The sequence below is a fragment of the Cupressus sempervirens genome, chromosome 8, assembly GCF_028749045.1.
Source record: "Cupressus sempervirens isolate cs-2001-9-10 chromosome 8, ASM2874904v1, whole genome shotgun sequence".
In the NCBI taxonomy this organism is placed as follows: domain Eukaryota; kingdom Viridiplantae; phylum Streptophyta; class Pinopsida; order Cupressales; family Cupressaceae; genus Cupressus; species Cupressus sempervirens.
In genome coordinates, this window is record NC_143125.1 from 396,159,813 (window position 1) to 396,180,842 (window position 21,030).

At 35.4% G+C, this 21,030-nt stretch overlaps 1 protein-coding gene across 2 annotated transcripts in view; it reads left to right on the forward strand.

The window, feature by feature from the left end:
- LOC149542949 (Zinc finger C-x8-C-x5-C-x3-H type family protein) overlaps nucleotides 1-21,030 on the forward strand; it is a 217,368-nt gene that overhangs the window by 186,672 nt on the left and 9,666 nt on the right. Inside the window, exons 8-10 of one of the 2 annotated variants that reach the window (XM_089797884.1) lie at nucleotides 2,813-3,027; nucleotides 3,107-3,342; nucleotides 3,446-3,691. In XM_089797884.1, coding sequence (XP_089654010.1) covers nucleotides 2,813-3,027; nucleotides 3,107-3,342; nucleotides 3,446-3,691 — 697 coding nt within the window. The remainder of the gene's footprint in view (nucleotides 1-2,812; nucleotides 3,028-3,106; nucleotides 3,343-3,445; nucleotides 3,692-21,030) is intronic. The other variant, XM_089797885.1, reaches the window with a different exon arrangement.

Sequence of the window (21,030 nt, forward strand, 5' to 3'; positions counted from 1 at the left end):
ATCTTAGGTTGGCTAATGAGGATTTTAATTGATAACTAATTTTACGTGATTAGTAAAATAGTAGTAAAATAATAAAATAAAATAAATTAAAGGGTATGGGATAATTATGTTCAGGATAAGTATTCTAGGAATCATCTATATAATGCTAAAATTTCATACACAAATCTAGTATATATGAGAGGATGTAATCTATATAGGATACATTGAGTGGCATACACGAATTGATACCATTAGCGCCACGATGTTGTAGGGCTAAGATATTAACATTTTATGTTCTAGGGTTCAACTTGTTAAATGTGTAAAGATTGTTATGAAAGTATATAACAAATATAAGAGTAAATTAAATGGTATTCTTATATTCATGAAATTTCTTGAGTTGGATACTTGGGATTTTAGAGATCTTTAAGAAGGTAATGTGATTTTATCATTTTAACAAAATGGACTTGAGCAAAATTTAAATTAATTACATCAATATATATTGACTAGGATTTTCATGCTATATTAGAGATTAAATAATAAAGGTGTTTGATAATAATATATAAGAGTATATTTAATTGAATATTCCATACGAAACTTTGTATTGAACTAAATCTTATACTTGGATGATGTCAAGTAAACTGGGGAGAGATTTTAGTGGTTAATGGGGAATAGTTAGTAAAGAGATTGGAATTATATAATTTTTAAATACATGTATCTGTTTAATGATAGGTTACATATATTGAACAAAATGTATCTATGGATCATGTTTTCTAGTATGTATATATGTATAGAAACCTTATATAGATGATTTCCCCTACAATTTTAGCAAAACACGTTTTGTAGAACGTAATGGAAGTTTCTTACTGACACTAAAAATGATTAGTTATCGAATATTGTTATATTTATTATATGTCACGTGATGTTGAATACATCTAGAATATATATCGATAATGCCTAGGGCTTAGTTGACTTAGTAAGTGTAAGCATGATATCAAGCTCGATTAGGTGTATTCAACTACTAATGTAACCACTCATCATATCAATGTAATATTCAGTTATATTTATTTATTTATATAAAAAAAAAAGGGTTGTGTTTTGGCTTGGAAATTTTGGGCATGACATGAAGCACATCCTCATTCAGTGTGGACCTACCTGATACGTATATAGTAACATAGGATAATTCATAACATCATTCTGTGCAACTAGATACTCACAAGGTGACAGTGGAATAACAATTTTGAATTTCAGGAAGAGACAATAGCTGATGCTGAGTATTATTTATTGTTTGCTATACAAGTTGCAACACGTATGAAGGTTCTCAACTGTTTAATAAATTCCCAGAGGATTAAGCTTTACCTTCGTATTAAGCGATTTGAGGACATGCAGTGGCAAAAATCAAATGCTCTCAGGAATCAAAAGAAGTTCAGACCTCTTACAGTTAATTGAAAAGTCTGATCATGAATACACAGAACATTCGTTAGGCTTACCAACAGCACTAAAAATCTACGTGAACAGTTCTGTCCTTTTTACTTGTCTCAGGGTAAAAATATCTATGATGTTCCCAAAAAATGCAAAATAGAAAACTGTTCTGAAGCCAAATGCAGACTAGCAATAGCAATAAAGAATTACCACAGTCCTCAGCAGATTCATCAACAACCACAATAATTATTACTTTATGCCCAAACATAGCAATATGAAATATAATTGCCCAACCTAGAGTGCTGGAAAGCAAATATTAATGAAACCAGGCAATGCCTTTTTAATACACCAATAATCATGGCAATGATAATTATCCCAAGTTTAGAAGGATCACTCCCACTAATAAATTGGGGCCCACAAATATTGTTCAGATTAGCATTCTTAATATAATTCCCTTTATCTCCAATATAAATCAAACCCTATTTTTCTAAAGCTGTCTAAATATTTAATCATAGAAATTCATCGAGCCTCTTTGTTTTTTCATAATAAAACAGCCTTGTTTCTCGGATAGAAATAATTTAACTCAGACTTGCGATTCTCTTATTAAGTTGTTTCTGCAAACTTGTCTTAAGATGAAGACTTCACAAATTTGACATAAATGTGAACTCCGTTGTGAATCCACTGTCAGGAAGAAAAGCTAGTGTTTCGTCCAGTCCTCCTATTGGTTTTTCAAACATTTCTGCCCTTAGAAAAATTGCTTCATACAAATTATCAAATTCGATTAACATCAGAACATTTCAAATGCATTGCAAAACCTCCCTTTTATGACAACCTGATGAACCTTGTAGAATTTCTCTAATAAAGTAACTACTTGGACAAGCTGGAGAGATTTATTAATTAAACTGACTTATAATAATATTTATTTTATTGAAGCCACTTTTAATTAAATTAATTAAAATAAAGTCATCCTTTTAAATTTATTTGGACAAATTTTAAATAATTAATTTTATTTATTTATTTAACCAAAAGCTGGGGACATTATGATTCTTCACTCACTGTAAGCATATGATCAATCCATTACATGTAGCAGAACTAAATACACACTAAGATTGTCATCAGGAATAGGGGATCATTTCAGTCCATTATATGTTTCACAAACTGTTAGGTGGTTTAATGGCTAAGGGTCAGAATATTGCTTGATGCACTTATTGAAATTAAATGTATTTTTTCATAGCTTTTCTACTTCTAATAGCATATCCTAATGGTGGATGCTTGTGATCATTAATTATGGACATGCATTGCATTTGAAATTGCTACAAACCACAACACAACAGAAAGAATCAACATATAGTATGCACATTTATTTTGTAATTGTTGTACATTATCTGATATTTAAATTATTGAATTGTGACAGAACACAAGCACGGTTACAGAAATTGGTAGATGAGTTTCCCTTAACTGAAACTTCAAGACCTGTTAACCATGGGGAAGACTCTGATGTTAATGTTGTAAGTGATGGGGAGCCCAATCATGCAATTCAAATGGAGTTAGGATCTGATAAAAATCATGCACCTACAGGTATTCAGAAAGGAGATTTTGATGTGGAAGTAATTAGTAGAGCTGACAATGGTAAGCCTGAAGAATAAAGGATGCATTTTCTTTTAATTTTTTATTTGCATGTGTATGGATAGTTTCAAGAAATATGCAGATCACTATGCTTCTGCAGGACCTTTACAGAAGAGGGCTTCTTTGCCCCATGACAGGAGTAGGTCAGCAAAACTTTCTCAACATGATATAACACATGATAAGGAAATAACTCACACACTACAGATAGTAGATGTGAAAGAGAAAATCTCAACATCCAAAAAAATTGAGGATGAGCTCAGCAGAGGAAAGAGTGCTAGTGACAGTTCTCTCTCCCCTATTAGTGTACCAGTAGAGAAGGTATAACTTTTATAGAGATTGCTTCTAGAATTACTTGTCAAAAATTAAAAGGAATTGTGTTTATCTTTTTTACTAGATTAATTTTTTTTCCATTTCTGGACAGTTAAAAGTGTGGGATTCAGAGCTAGGTCTACTGTCTAGTGGCAAGGATACTCATGCTGACGGCGAAAATGTTGAAGCTACTGATGTTGGTGATAAAGAAGAGAAAGTTGATGCATCAAACTCACAAAAGTGGAAAGCAAGCATTCCTGGAAGTCTGCTTGGCATTGGAGAAACACTCATCACTGGGAGGACATTGCTAAGAAATATACCTACTCTCCTAAGCATATCTGACAGTCGTTATAATGAGGTAAGCTTGACTTTCTGGGTGTTTGAAAGAATGTGCTTTTCTTATAATATTACATGAATTAGTTATAATTGCCGAAAATAATTACTTGTTTTCTTTTCTTATCCTTTTACTATACACATCAAATTATTTTAGCTGATTATATTACTTCATTTTATATTTGTTTGATTGGAAACTTGTCTATTTGTGGTATTTTAATTCACAATCTAAGATTCTATGTTACCAGTTTGTGTTTGGGGACATTGGTATGTTAAAGTATTTTTTTGGGACCAGTTTTGATTTTTGTTTGTTCAGAAAACATATTAGAATCCTTAATATTTACATATTTGCATTTTACAGTACTTAGTTACTAGATACACCCAGTGTGTTATGTCCCCGCTTTAGTTCACCTTGGTTTGTAGTGTGGATTAGCGTATGAATGGCCCTCATAGGCTAAATGAGAGGGATATTGGAAACTTGTCTATTTGTGGTATTTTAATTCACAATCTAAGATTCTATGTTACCAGTTTGTGTTTGGGGACATTGGTATGTTAAAGTATTTTTTTGGGACCAGTTTTGATTTTTGTTTGTTCAGAAAACATATTAGAATCCTTAATATTTACATATTTGCATTTTACAATACTTAGTTACTAGATACACCCAGTGTGTTATGTCCCCGCTTTAGTTCACCTTGGTTTGTAGTGTGGATTAGCGTATGAATGGCCCTCGTAGGCTAAATGAGAGGGATAGAGGGTCTCGGTAGAATTAGGTCAATTCCCATTTCAAGGGACGGGGGTGTTCAGGATTGGTCCTCGTTCGGATCAGATGGGCACACTTACTATTTATTGTGAGTATCTATTACAGGAAAGTTGGATATTCTACCTTTAGCCTGAATAGGATGGCTGCAGAGTTCGGATTCAGTATCGTTGACAGGAGCAGTTATTCAGGGACTTACTATTTATAGTAAGTCAATGTTGTGGATTTACTATATCTGGTAGGGCACCTAGGCTCATGGTCTACACAATGGTTGACTCATTCGTTAGTTGGCTTAGTGGAATGGCTTTATTGAGTGCATTGATAATATTTATCATTAATAAAGCCGCTTCATTAATGATTAAGTGATTATAAAGTCATCATATAATGTTCTATGAATCAGGCCAATTGACACATAAAAGTTAATGAAATAAATATATTATGAAGTGGCTCATTAAATGCTTTACCTTAGTCAACTTATGAGCAACAAGAGCAAATATATTTTAATTTTTTAAAACACAAGGCAAGATGTTTCACATGAGATATATAAAAAGGCCAAAAGAAAAGTCAACCTTGTGATAATTGCTGAGTACTTGACATTTGTTTTGGTGAAGAATCTTCCTTGGAATGGCGACTTCTCATCCAGGGTTTCTGCACTTTGGAGAATGACAATTCTTCAGAGTTTACAAGCATCTGAGTTGCTGAAAGAAGCACTGATATTTTCGATTTGGAGTGACTCAATTCAGGGTCATTATTTGTGCAAACCAGTGAAGGGAGTCCAATTTATTTACAGCACTTAAGGGTTTGATATGCAGGGATAGTGTATCAAACAAAGATCACCATTGATGACAGTCAAAATGTGTACCTTACAATGCCCTAGCTGGTCGTGAGAGTTCTCTAAGCCCATGTGAAGGGTGCAGACCTGTGTGTGACTGATCTAAGCCAAAGCCCTTTAGTCTTTGGGCAGAAATTGGGCACATACATGGGCGCCTATCCCTTATAAGGAGTCTGTGCAGGTTAATAAAGGACTTCAACAAAAATTCCAACAGTTTGCTTTCAGGCATAAGGTTCCAGGTTTTCAATTTGCAGCAAATTTGTGTAGAAATTCATTGAATCTTCAAAGACTTCTTTGAATTTTTCAATACAATGTCTACACCCTGCTTTCAATAAGGAAATCTCATCAGCATTTTGAAACTTGTAATAGTGTATTTCAGTTCTGTCTCAGTATTATTCTCAGATTTAGTTGTTATTTTCCTTGCATTCAGATATTTAAAAAACACAGAGAAGTTGTGTACTCTCAAAACAAAACACAAACAAACCTTGCAATCAGCAATGAATAATACAAATCCTCCGAAATACATCATAATATTTGAAAATATCAGATCAGAGACAGATTGAGCCACCAAGGCTCATTACACAGGGGTAGACTTGCATACACCCTAGGTATGCATGTAGGAGTCTAGATAAGCCGAAGTACACACTTGGGTATACCCGAAGGCCTTGAGTGCCAAAAAGTAACAACAAAAGTCATTTTTTTGACTTCTTTTTTGCATCCCTCCGTAAAATGTCTATAAAAGCATCAGTTTGCCCAATAGGAAGATCATTTTGCTCTCAACTCTCTCTTTTATGATGTTGTTTATTTGCCTATCATGTTGTCTAGTTTTATCTGTATCTCGTTTCCTCTTGATTGACCAAATGAGTCATCCTGTTGTACAAGATTAGAAGCTATTAATGTATGCTTGTGGGTATTTGCAGATAATGCGATAAATTTGTTAATTCCGTAATTCTGATATATCATACTGGTCTGATTACAGATCGTATGGATTTGTTCTTGCATGAAATGGAGGCCTATATAAAATTGTAATTATCCTAGTGGTGATCGACGTCTCCTAGAGGCATTATTGTTAAAGGTTAATCTTTATCATTTTAGTTAGTTTGTTCACTAACTAAAGTCCTCTCCGATAGCCACCAATTTCTCGGAATCAATTAGAGGCTGACCTAGGGACATGCCCCTTGGTTGCCATATTTATGTGGGTTATTATTGTGGATAAAGGACACAGAATTCATATGGTCTGCTCCTTTAACAATACTGCCCTATCCGAACTATTGCAGAGATAAAACTTTTTCAGAATAGTATTTATATTACTGTTAGCACTTCATACAAGTCTGATACATAGAAGATCATCTTCAGCAAGTAGATAAAAGGTATTAAGAAGTTTGGTTATTCAGAATTTGCAGAAACTTTACATGGTATCAGAGCTCTAGTAGTTGAACCTAGGCTCTGCAAATTGACAATCCAATTTAAATATCTAGCAACATCTTTCTACGTTCAATGGCTAGCATATTCAGACCCGAATATAGGTTTAATGGAAAGGAACACTTCATTGCTTGGAAGTTCAGAATTATAATGATTCTTGAAGACAATGATGTGAAACAGTTTGTTGATAAAGAATCCAAGCAACCTAATGCTAATCCTTACAGAACTGTCTGGAATAAAGGAAACACAAAAGCCATGCAAATCATATTAGATGGAGTAAAAAATGATATAGTACCTATGCTCATGAAACATTAGACAACATTTCATATGATGGATGCATTATTAAATGCATATGAGGTTAACAATGCGACTAGAACCCTTGCACTAAAAAGACAACTAAATCATATACAGATAAAGAAGGGAGAACCTATGAACTCATACTTCCTAAGAGTGGCTAGTCTAAGAGATGAACTTGCAAGTATAGGGACCATAATTGAAGATAAGGCACTAACACTTATGGCTATAGATGGGTTACTAGATTCATGGGAAACATTCTCACAAGGAGTAAGTGCTAGAGACAATCATCCAGACTTTAATAGACTTAAAGGAGAAAATAAAAAAAACTATGATCTTGAGAATTGTGTATTGTATTTTGCATTACAAGCAAAGCATGGGTAATTGATAGTGAATCATCTCGACACATTACAGGATACAAAGAAGCACTAGATTCAATATCAGAAGAAGTTGATGGCGAAGTTACTATCGGTGATAATTCCTCTCATTCAATCAAAGAATTGGGAATTACACCTTGAAACTGAAGTCAGGTATTTCTCTACATTTCAAAAGAGTACTCTATGTAGTAGGAATAAAGAGGAATTTAATTTCTGTTACAACACTTGAAGATGATCGAAATAATGTTACATTCATGGACAGTAAAGCAATGACCTAGTCTAAGAACTCTTCATTCAAGAAATCAAAGTTGATTGGTCAAAGAAAGGGATTCTCATATGAATTAAATATAGAACCTAGTTAACCTATTCAAGCCTTAATTCACGAAGCTACTGATATAAACGAAATATGGCACAGAAGGTTATGGCATCTAAGTTTCAAAACCTTATCGACTATGGAGAAGATGGTTATTGGTTTGCCTAAGTTGAATAAAGATCATTCAAGCATATGCAAAGGATGTGCTCTGGTAAGAACACCAAAAGTCCATTTCATGATAGCAATAGAACAACTAAGAATGTTTTGGAATTAGTCCACTCATTTTTATATGAACCTATGTATATTCCTTCTCTTGGAGGATTCTTGTACTATATACTGTTTATAGATTACTTCTTTAGGAAAACTTAGATTTACTTCCTAAAATGTAAAGAATTAGAAGAGATCCTTAAAAGATTTAAATATTTCAAAACCTTAACTGAAAACTTATCAAGACACAAAATTAAAACTCTTAGGACTGATAATGGAGAGGAATATACTTCAGACTTGTGTAAAGATTTTTCTAAAGAACCAGGAATTAAGAGGGAGTATATTGTTCCTTATAACCCTCAACAAAATGAGGCAGTAGAAAGGAAGAATAGAATAGTTATAGAAGCAACAAAAGCTATAATATTTGATCAAAATTTAGAGTATTATCTTTGGATAGAAGCCTCCTGTATTGTTGTCTATATTCAAAACAGAAGTTCTCACTCTCACCTAAGAAATAAAACTCCTGAAGCCTCCTGTATTGTTGTCTATATTCAAAACAGAAGTTCTCATTCTCACCTAAGAGATGAAACTCCTGAAGAAGTCTTTACTAAGGTTAAACCTAATATAAGCCATCTTAGGATATGTGGATGCCCAGTATATATACATGTTCTGAAAGAAAATAGAACTAAGTTAGAACCCTTCAGAAGGAAAGGCATTTTTGTTGAGTATAGTGAAACATCTAAAGCATATAGAATTTTCATACCTTGTTAGAAAAACATTGAACTTAGTAGGGATGTAATAAAAAGATTTAGCATTCAAAAGAGCCCTAAGTTCTGAAGATCCCACACATTTACCTAGTTATGAAAAAAATCATTAATCTGAGTTTCAAAGGGAGAACATTAAAGAATCTAGAGATGAAATTCAAAATCTTAATCTTGTGTAAACTCAAAATTCTAAGAAAATACCACTTTGGGCCATTAAGATTGTAGAGGGAGCACAAGACTTCGCTTCACTATCTAGAACTTTCAGAGAAAGCAAAAGACCCAAAAGATTTTCTAGTTATGCAACAGACATGAGTGATTAATCTAAATCTGAACCTACCAATGTTTCAGATGCTATTAAACATACAACTTGGAAGGATGCTATGATGGAAGAATACCAATCCATTATTAAGAATGATGTTTGGGAAATTGTTCCAAGGCCTGAAGGAAAATCAGTTGTTTCGTCCAAGTGGATATTTAAAATTAAGCATGCTGCTGGAGGTAGCATTGACAAATATAATGTCAGATTCATAGCCAGAGGTTTCTCTTAGAAGGATGGAATTGACTATGAAGAAGCCTTTGCTCCAGTTGCCAAATACACCTCTATAAGAGCAGTCTTAGCTATTGCAACATCGAAGGGATAGAAAGTACATCAAATGGATGTAAAAACAACATTTTTGAATGGAAGATTATAGAAAAGGTATATTTGAAACAACCTGAAGGATTTGAAACTCATAATCCTAAAGTTTTTGTTTGCAGGCTTAATATAGCTTTCTATGGGCTTCTAACAAGCTCCAAGGGCTTGGTATGAAAGAATTGATAAGTATCTCACCAGTTTAGGATTTTCCAAGACTGAAGTTGATCCAAATCTCTATTATAAAAAGGATAAAGATGATATGATAATATTGATACTATATGTTGATGATTTACTAATAATAGGTGATAATCATCTTATAGATCAATGCAAGAAAGATCTAATCAGAGGATTTGAAATGAAAGATTTAGAACTCCTTCATTACTGCTTAGGATTGGAAGTATGGCAGAATTTTGACAACATCATACTTAATCAAGGGAAGTATACAATAAACATCTTGAAAAGATTTGGAATGTGGAACTACATACCTATGTCTTCTCCTATGGAGACTAATCTACTCAAACTTAAGGAAGCAACTACAAAATCATCCTCCATAGATTATGCTCTTTATAGAGAGATGATTGGGTCTCTTATGTACTTGGTAAATACAAGACCTGATATTTGCTATATTGTTAATGCCTTAAGTCAGTTTATGTGTGAGCCAAAGGAGTTTCACCTAGTTATAGTCAAACACATTATGAGATACTTACAAGGCACTCTTAATCTTGGACTCAAGTATGAGAAAGTTGACTTGGACTTATATGGGTATGTAGACTCAAATTGTGGTGGAAGTGTTACTGATAGGAAAAACACTTCAAGATATTGTTTCAGTGTAAGCTCAACAATGATATCTTGGATATGTAGAAAGCAGGCATTAGTAGTGTAGAGTTCCACAGAAGCTGAATACATTGCCGCAACATGGCCTCTCGGGAAGCAGTTTGGCTTAGAAAAATACTTGTGGGATTATTTGTTCAACCCATGAATCCTACTATTATTCATTGTGATAATCAGAGTTCCATCAAGCTTTTTGTGAATCCAATTTTTCATGAGAGATCCAAGCATATTAAAATTCCTTACTATTATGTAATAGATATGGTAGACAGGAATATTGTAAAATTAAAATACATTTGCATTGCAGATCAGACAACAAATATTCTTACCAAACCTCTCTCTTGAGTTATGATAGATCACTCCAAGGAAAGACTTGGTATGTTTGAATTATAATACATTTGTATTCTTTAAATTATTAATAAAATATTTTTTGTCAAGCTATTGACTGTTATGGGCTTTACCATTTGTATTCATTATCTAAGAAGTGACAATCTTTGAGATAATGAACACTTGTATAAAAGACATTATGAGAGATGACAATCTCTTAGATAATGTGTTGAACAGTAGAGAACTACTATCAGATCTAGACGAGTTCAAGATCATATTGTGATGTAGACATTTCTATGTCTATGAGTCACAACTTGGATAAATGAAGAATTTAGTTATTCTCTAGATTTTATCTCGTGTTCTGGTAGATCTTAACTTAGGATTATGTTGTGATATAGGATTACCAATACCTATGAGTCACAACTTGGATAAATGAAGAATTTAATCATTCTCCAGATTTTATCCTGTATGTTGCATTCCATGCAATACTGTTATCACTAGTATAAGTGATAAGTCATATCACAGGTATGGTAATATGACATAGTATCATGTGTTCAATGATACCACATGCTTAGAATATTCAAATAGATATAGATTATCAATCTATGTTTATTCATCTTAGTATACGTTGCTAGATATGTTATCTCTCAATATGATTATCAAGTTAAGAGGGAGTGTTAATTTTGTAACTCTAATATATTATACTGGTTTGATTACAGATCGTATGGATTTTTTCTTGCATGAAATGGAGGCCTATATATAATTTTAATTATCCTTGTAGTACTCAGTGTCTCCTAGAGGCATTATTGTTAAAGGTTAATCTTTATCACTTTAGTTTGTTTGTTCACTAACTAAAGTCCTCTCCAACAACCGCCGATTTTAAGGAATCAATTAGACGGCGACCTAGGAAGGGACATGTACCTTCTAGGGACATGCCCCTTGGTTGCCATATTTATGTGGGTTATTATTGTGGATAAAGGACACAAAAAATTCATATGGTTTGCTCCTTTAACAATACTACCCTATCTAAATTATTGCATAGATAAAACTTTTCCAGAATAATATTTATACTATTTTTAACACTTCATACAAATCTAATACATAAGATCATCTTCAGCAAGCAGATAAAAGGCATTAAGAAGTTTGGTTGTTCAAATTTTGTAGAAACTTTACAAAATTCAGCCAAAGCATGTCTTCTATGTTTTCCAAGTTATATGAAGCCAAAAATTGAGTTGAAGATCTAGGAGACTGTGGCTTAAGAAACAAAGTAGTAGAGCCCCAAACCCAGGGCCCTTTGTCTAAGACCTTATTATCATGTAATGAATAAAAAAGAATCATTGTGTGGATATAGTTGTGAATAAGCACATTATCAATGAGAAAAGGGTAGTTGTTTAATCCCTTAATTAAGCATTGGGAAAGATGGACACACTAAATTGAATCTTACAATGATCCTTATTTCAAGATTAGAAGCCATTAATGTATGCTAGCTTGTGGGTATTTGCAGATAATGCAATAAATTCACCCAAAGCATGTCTTGTATGTTTTCAAAGTTATATGAAGCCAAAAATTGAGGTGAAGATTTGGGAGCCTTAACCACATTTGAGATGCCCCAAAGAATTATAGTAAATGGGTTAAAGCTAGGAGGCCATTGCTTAAGAAACAAAGTAGTAGAGCCCAAAAACTAGGGCCTTTTGTCTAACACCTTATTATCATCTAATGGATAAAAATGAATCACAAAGAAACCGTGTGGATATAGGGGTAAATAATCACATTATCAAAGAGAAAAGGGTAGCTATTTAATCCCTTTATTAAGCATTGGGAAAGATGGACACACTAAATTGAATCTTACAATGATACTTATTACACTATATTTTCCAACTCCTCTTGCACCTTAACTCCAAAATTAACCTTTTAGCAATCTTTGTTTTGTTATATGCTACTCGTCTTTCCAAAACCCTACTTTTTGCCTTATTTTACTTTTTCTAGGCTATGATTTCAGTATAAGAGAGACCATTCACTATGTTTGTGTCAACACTCTCATTATTAAACAATATTCTTTTTTACTTTTGGTGTTTGTTTTAACCCATTTGAAAATGTCTCTCTTGTCAGAATTTATTCAAAGTATTGAATCTCACAATATGTCAATATGGTCCAAACCTTTTTCTTTGCAAAGCTTCAACCCCCTTGGCCAAAACCTCCAATTACGCTTTGTTATCAGTTGCAATCCATACTTCTTGTAGTAAGTCCCACACATATTAACTGTGTTCATCCCAAATAATATGATAATACAAGATGCCCTTACTGGTCTAGATTTCATCTTATCTTAGCCACTCCAAAATTGAGTTTCAGCCTTTTGCACAAGGGAGGAACCCAAGTTTCAAATCTCCTATTTGGAATGTCTCTTGGGGCCTTCCTTCGGGACTCCTAAATCTTACAAACGTTTTTTAATTTCATTGTCCCACCAAGTAAGGCAAGTGCTAGATCTTGTGAATTAATTTTTGTTTACCACCTAGTATATATGGGTTTTAATGTTCTTGATCAGTCCTACAAACATGTTATGGTTGTTGAAAATCCTTCTATTCCTTTCTTTTTCAATTAATGGATCAACAAGCTAGACATTTTGCCCCTAGAGCATTCGTTTTCATTTATGGTCAACTCAGTAAGAATTCTAAGAGATCACTCTTCCATGACCCATTCGAACCCATGAAGATTTGAAGAGTGAAGAGAATCCCTGCATTTGACCAAGTAAGAACAATGTAAAATAAAATGGTTCATCATCTGACACTCCATGCAACATAGAGGACGTATGCTTGGTCCCTAGATTTACAGAGTCATCAATTAGTCACCAATTAATATTCTATTGTATAGTTGTGTCCATAAGAAGTACCCACTTTGAGAAGAACCATCCAATGCCAATATAAGGATGAACACCATTCCTTTGAATTATTTTGTGGCTCTCTATATTGCATACCTTACCTTCATTGAATGTTCTCTTGACTTTGCTCTGATATAGATGGTTTTGTTGTTGGACAAAACAAAATCTTCCTTTGGGTTAATGAATACTTAACAGACCTCTTTGCCTCCCTTGAGATTGTATATGAGTAGTCAATACATTGGAATCTATCACCTATACCTGTACCCACCACACATGAGCTTATAAGATAAGATAAATTTATTAATTTCCAACAAGCGACCACAAAGAAGGTCCAAGGGACTGCCAAGAGAGGATAAAATAGTCTGGCCAACAATAGGAACACAAAATGTTGCCCGAGGAAAAGTAGAACAAGGAACAAAAAGAGGTGAGAGCGATAGCCAGTCACAAGCTAGTTGCACTCCACTGCATAGATAAGATAAGATAATGATATTAATGTCCAACAAAAGACCAAAAAGAGGTCTATGGGACTGAAAGATTATAACAGTGAGGCAAACACCAGCCGGAGCACACAAAGGTGTCCGAAAAATAAGCAAATACGACCAAAATAATAGCAACAAAGAACAGAGACAGAGAAAGCGTTAGGAGTCTTTCTTGGGCGAAAATAAATTAGTCACGGAATGATACACATGCTGATGTGTAGAGGTACTGCGCTGTCTCCGGTCACTCACAGAGGAGTATCACTGGTGCAAATAGCCAAAATGGGATCTGACACATCTGGAAAGCCCGTTAGGTTGAAAAGAGCTAGAGGGCCTTTTCACACCATGCAAAGGGGATAATGGTGTAAAAAAGGTAGTAATGAGCTGAGTAGATGAGTGTCGGTGTGGAAGCAGTGTCTGGATCATGCTATCATGGAGCGTGGTGGCCTCATGAAGATATAGTGCAAGGCATCTCTGATCATAATAGCTGAAGAAGTCATAGAGAGAAAAGCACTCCCAGAACAGACAAAAGAATCTCCCTTTGATCTCATAATAAATAGGGCATCGAAAAAAACCAACCAAGAACCAAAGGATATGATACAAGATGAGTGGAGGTCCTATGTCATCTTTGAATACAACTACTGGTGGTGAGCCACTATCACATATAGCTCCTGTGAGGCCTAACAGATCTGGCATGCTCGATGGGAGGAGGTCCAAGTGATCACTTGGTATTTTGGGCTAGAGAGATTATCAATAAAAAGGAGGTGATAAGCTGAGTAGTGGTCTATCTCGAAGCAGGCTAGATATGCAAGGTACGGTTTTAAAGCCCCATAAACTCTTTAAGGTAGAGAACCAAACATTGTTGATTGGTGTAACCAAAGAAAGATGAGAGAGACCAACAAACCTTGAAAAAGCAATTAAACCTCCCTCAGATCTCGTAGTAGATGGGGCAGTGAAAATTAAAATACACCTCAATCTTGGCCTCCCTTAAATCACAAAACTAGCAGATCCAATCCGCTTTATCATTATGGCTGTCAATTTGTATACAAAGTTGATGTGACCCCACCCTTAAAGAGTAATGGAATGTGAATCATGCTAGTCCAACACTAAGAAAGGTACAATGGGTGCATAATGACCCATCGTGGATATCCAAAAGTTGCTTTGAGTGTAAGGCCATCCTTGGCCAAAGACCCTCAAGGGGTTGACCCAAATGGTAAGAATATACTGTTAGTAATAGTCCAAGCAGACGCGTCTTTTCAACTTTTGCCAAGGAGGAAGGAATGTGCAGGGGCATCCAAGTCATACTAAAACAACGGAGGTAGTCAATGTCAATCCTCACAGTCCTCAAAAGAGCAATACCCTACGAAATTGCATCAGAGGACCAATAAGCCAAATAGGAGTACTTGTATTGTCCCTCTCTTAGTTTGCATAACACTATATATGATGAAGGAAATAGTTCAAATCGAAGATGGCCCCAAGCCTTAAAGGAGCCCCAAACTCTACCAAAATGATATTGAAAGTAGTAGATTAGAGACACTTGATAATGCACCTGAGGACAATCTGATTCCAGTATAGAGGGCCCACAAACAATTGAACCGTAAAGAATCGTTAACCTGACCAAGGTGTTCAAGAAAGCCATCTTGGATGCGGTGTCTTGAAAGTGATGGCAAAAACATTCTCTCCAACAAGGCAAGGGAACTATACCCCTTATTGACCTAGGGTTGCATGGGCGACCTCATATTGAAGTGAGGGCTCGAGAGTTTGATACTTAGGTATGTGTACAAAGAGGAGATCTAAATGTTAGAACCCTAGAAGAGAAATGAAGGTGAGAGGTCTTTAGGCAATTGAAGACCATCACCTAGGTCTTACTAAGATTGATGACAAGCTGCCTCACATCACAAAAAGAGGCCAAATCATCAAGAAGCATTTGAGACTCTATGGGGATGAGGCAAGGAGAACCAAATCATCCTTTAAGAGAAGAATGGATATCAAAAATTGGTGCAAGGAGCATCCATCCACCGGGAGTGAGTGTTCGCTAAGGAAAGACCAATAGAAATGCTAAATAAATTGGGGGAGAGTGGACAACCCTGCTCCACCCCAATGTTGATTTGTATGGGGTATGCGAATCCCTACAAGGTCTTGCATCTACCCACAACACTTATAAAGTTTTATAATTGTCATCAATGGAGTCTCAAAGATCCTAATGTCACAAAGCCTTTGGAAAAGAATCATCTAAGGAATATAATCAAAACTAGAATAGAGATGGTGTCCTTTGTAACTTATTTGAAGCAACTCACCACATGTGATGACAAACATAGCATGTAGACTCTCCAAGAATCAATCCATAACATCCACAAGTACAGGTGAGCCAAACTATGCCACGAAAACAACCAATCTTGGCATTAAACAATAACATATATCTTTGTGTGATGAAATGTTGACATCGATGACAAAATAACCATGCCAATCATTAACAACAACAATCCCACTCAAACAAAAGTCTAATTATCTCCATCTTGAACAACCTCCCTCTTTAGCATTGATGGCAACATATGATGTAAAAAACCCTCAATGCACAAAATAACAAGTCTCTCTCCTAACACAACTGTGATATGACTATCTTTCCCCATAAATTATTTTTCACATAATTCTCTCCCCCTTTGAGATCAATGACAAAGGGTTGACATACCCTTAATAAAATACAATCTCTCAACTATACAATATTTCCCCTTAGGAGTAACTCCTAAAAATATCAAATCCAGAGGTAGGATAAGTCAACTAAAACCACTGGACCATGACATCAATCAACTATGAAAAGGAGGGGCCATTACCCCAAGCAAATCTCTAAGATATTCAAAGGCATCCTTCCATAAGGTCTTTGTAAAGACATCAACTATTTGTTCCTTAGCAACCACATAATCCAATTTTACTTCTTTCTCATTCACCTTGTCTCTCAAGAAATGATTGAAATAAGCTTAGTTCTTGAATTCAATACAAAATTATTTGAAATATTAACAACACTTGAATTGTCATAATGAATACTAATAGATTTGTGATAAATAACTCCAATTCCTTCAACATTTGCTTCATCCAAGTGACTTTTGTACAATTAATAGCAACAACAACATATTCATCCTTTGTAGTAGATTGTGAAGTACAATCTCACTTTTACTCAACCATGAAGCTAATCTTTCTCCCAAGAAGAATGCTTCTCCACTTGTGTTCTTCTTGTCATCAATGTTTTTTGGTTAAGGAAAACAAGTTTTGAAGGTGCTTGGAACCCTTTACAAATCATAAAATTTTCAATGAAGCCCAAACCAAACAAAACTACAGCCCAAAGGTGAAACAGGTCACCAACCAAGACAAGTGACCAGGGTGGCATCACAAATAACACAATACTCTTTACCCACACAAATAGGTTTTGAACGGGCACCTAAAGCCCCATGGTAAAAGAGGAATAAGCAATAAGTCACTTACCATTTCAGACTACAAAGAATAACAGGCCAAAAGAGCTAGGAGAACCAAAAACGGGACAGCCGCAACAGGGACTCGAGCTTTCCCTTTCGGTCTGGTCTTTTGAGATCGTAATGCCATATCAAAAAGAGTGGAGGGCTTTACCTTTTTTCATTTTACTATGGTCCATCCATCCTCCACCAAACCAACAACCTTTTGCCACACAAAGTCAACAACATCACAACTATCCCCCAAAACCCTTGCAACCGGGGAACGAACCTCGGCAGAAGAATGGACAGCAACATCCTGAGACAAAACAACAACATCCAGAGACCAAGCCACAAGAGGGGCAACAGTTGAATCGCCAGAGACAGAATCCAAAAAGGGTGAATAGAGGAGGTCACCACCGTTGGGGCAGCAATCGTACCATCAGAAACAATAGTCGAGTCCACCACCAAAGTGTCCTGAGAAGAGTCACCATTCCTAGCAGAGGGGGGTTTTTTGAACCGCGTAGTGATCATCTGAAACCCCCTTCCACCAAGGAGACTTCTTTAGTCTAAATTTTTCAGAGGAGCAACGGGCAGCAAGGTGGCCAGTCTTGTGGCATTTCCTGCATCGAAAGGGGATACCCTCATAATCAAGAAGTTGGATCCAAGATCCAAGCGGAGTGGCCACCATAATCTTTTCAGGAGTCCCTTGGAGACGTTGATCTCAACCAAGATGCGAGTATATGTTGTCTAAAACACATTGGAAGATGCAGTATCAACCAGAAAAAAATCCTCGAGGGCATCCCGCACCACCTCTAGGATTGAATCCAACCATAGGTGAAGGGGGAGATTTGGCAAACAGACCCACAAAGGGATTTTATTAAAGGATTCTGTCGACGAGTCAAAATCCTTATACCAAGGTTTAGCCATCAAGGGAAACTTCTCCCCCCATGAGAAACCACGACACAAGATAGCATTTCTATCTTCAGTAGTATCAAATTTCACAATGAAAAAAACCCCTTGCCACAGCGTATATCTGAGCTCTTTCTGAAATGATGGGCTTCCAAACACGAGTAATCTAGGCATGCAACTCTAACAAAGAGGGCTAGAAACCCTTAAAACGAAAGATAGTAGCAACAGAGGAGAAATCATCCACATAAGTGGAGATCTCATCAACAATATCAAGCTCTAAATCAATCATTATCGAGTTACTTATAGCAACTGGCATAGGATCACGAAGCCTCGAATGATCGGTTTGACCTCCAATGTCAGCCTCATAAGCAACAACAATAGTGTAAGAGATGGCAGATCTACCTATAGCACCACTAGGTGGAACAATAGTCGACCCGGCAAGAAAAACCGCAGAGAGGCCGCCAAAACCAACATCAAAAGCCCAAGCAACAGAGGACAGAGTGTTAATCCCATCTAGGGCATCGCCGCACAAGACAAAATTCGGAGAAAAAGACGTCGAGCCAACCCTAGCAGCTACCACACCCTTAGAAGAGGCTCGCACAGAACCCTGGTCAAAGGCGGAAGCTTGCTTGAGAGTAGAGGTTTGTGGGGGCAAAGAAGTAGACGTAGATGCAGTTGTGGGCAACATTGTTCTATTCGACACTTCTTGTCATCAATGTTACTTGTGTAGTATGCATCGATGTATACATGAAGTGTGAAATCATCAGTTCTGTCATACCATAATTTATAATCCATTGTTCCTTATAGATATATAAATATGATAGCAACCACATGTGATTTCTTCAGACCAACTTGATCTCTAGCAACAACATTGACCGCATTGGATATGCCAGGTCTTGTATGAGTTAGATATTACAAACCTCCAATCATAGATATTTATCTGGTCTAATTAGTATTCGTAGATTCATTATCCTTTGTCAACTTACAACCTATAATTATCGGTGATATGGAAATCTGGGTCTCAATTTGAGTGATATGCAAGCAAAGAAAGAACAAAATGTCACCTATTATAGACATCTCAAATTCCTTCTAAATCTCATTAGATAAATCTGATCTCGGCTCATCATTTCCACCAAGAATGATATCATTCACAAAGACTTCAAGAATCAAAATGTTCGCAAGATTAACTTTGAATTATAAATTAAGTTTGTAGCGCCTTTATTGATTCAAGCTTCAATAAATATTTATGCAATTATGCATACTAGACTCCAATTGCTTGCTTCAATCCATATAAATGTTTCTTTAATCAATAAGCCATGTCCTTTTTATTAGCAATACTAAATCATTCTAATTCCTAGACTTCTTCCTCAAGATCTTCATTTGGAAATGTCATGTCAACACCCATTTGAAATACCTTGAAATTCTTGTAAGAAGCATAAGTAAGAAATAATCTAACGACTTGAATTCTAGCAATAAGTGCAAATGTCTCATCAAACTATATACCTTCTATTTGTGAACACGCTTTGTAAACCAATGTCGTTTTGTTTCTAACTACTTCACCATTCTCATTCAATTTATTCCAAAAATCCATTTAGTTATGATGACTTTTTTATCTTTAGGCCTAGGAAGAAAAATCCATGCATGCTTCTTCTCAATCTAATCAAGCTCTTCTTTCATAGCTTTAAACTAGTTATCATCTTGGCAAGCTTCATCAACACTTTTAGGCTTAACTTGTGAAATCAAACAAATTTTATTTCTAGAATTCTTTCCCCCAGTCATAACTCCCTAATTTCTATCACCAATAATCTGATCTTCAATATGATTAAGCTTTACCTAACTTGGAGTCTTCAAAGTATGAACTTCTCACACCTCAATACTTTTGTCAATGTCTTCATCATTTGATTCATTACTGCACATCTTTTCTTGTATTGGAAATCCTTCATCAATTTTCACATTAACACTCTCAAGAAGTTTCTTTAATCTTTGACTATAACATTGGTAGGCTTTGCTTTTAGTAGAATAACCAAAAATTATCCCTTCATCACTTCTAGGAACAATTTTATTCTATGTCGTCATCTCCTTTAATATAACATTGTCATGCGAAAATTCTAAAATACTTAACTATAGGCACATGTCCATACCATAACTCATAAGGTATCTTGTCAGTGTCATGTCTCAACTGAACTATGTTCAATGTGTAGATTGTAGTAGCAACAACTTCTCTTCAATACATATGAGCTACTTTTCCTTCCAATACCATAGTCCTTGCACTGTCAAGGATTTCCCTATTCCTCTGTGAGTCCTAGGAGCAGACACATGTCTTCTTATTTCATGTTCACAATAAGCATTGAATTCTTTAAAAGTGAACTCTCACCGTGATCCGACCTCAAACATTTCATCTTCACTCCTATCTCAATCTCAACTTTGGCTTTGAATATCTTTAATTTGTCAAAGGCTTCTAACTTTTCCTTTAAAAAATGCAACCCACATCATTCTAGAATAATCATCAATGAATAAACTGAAATATCTCTCACCATACCTAGTCCTTGTCTTAGTCAAACATAGATCTGTCAGATCTAAAACCTTTTATTATAATATAGACCAAATAACAACGTAAAACATAAGACCAATATATTGTTCTCTAGGAAAACAAGGTTAAGGGATAAACTCTAGTGGGGATTAAACCCACAAGATGATGTAATAGCACATATAAAATCTTGTTAAAGGTACAATGGGGATTCAAGCACTTGCTTGGAGCTCACTACTCTAATAAAACAAGGGCAACAACCCTGCTTGGAAAACAATCTAAATACAATAAAGGCAACAACCCAACGAGTAAGCAATAATTCATCGAAATGAACTGATCAAAAGCATCAACTATGCCAATACAATTCCTTTTAAGCAAA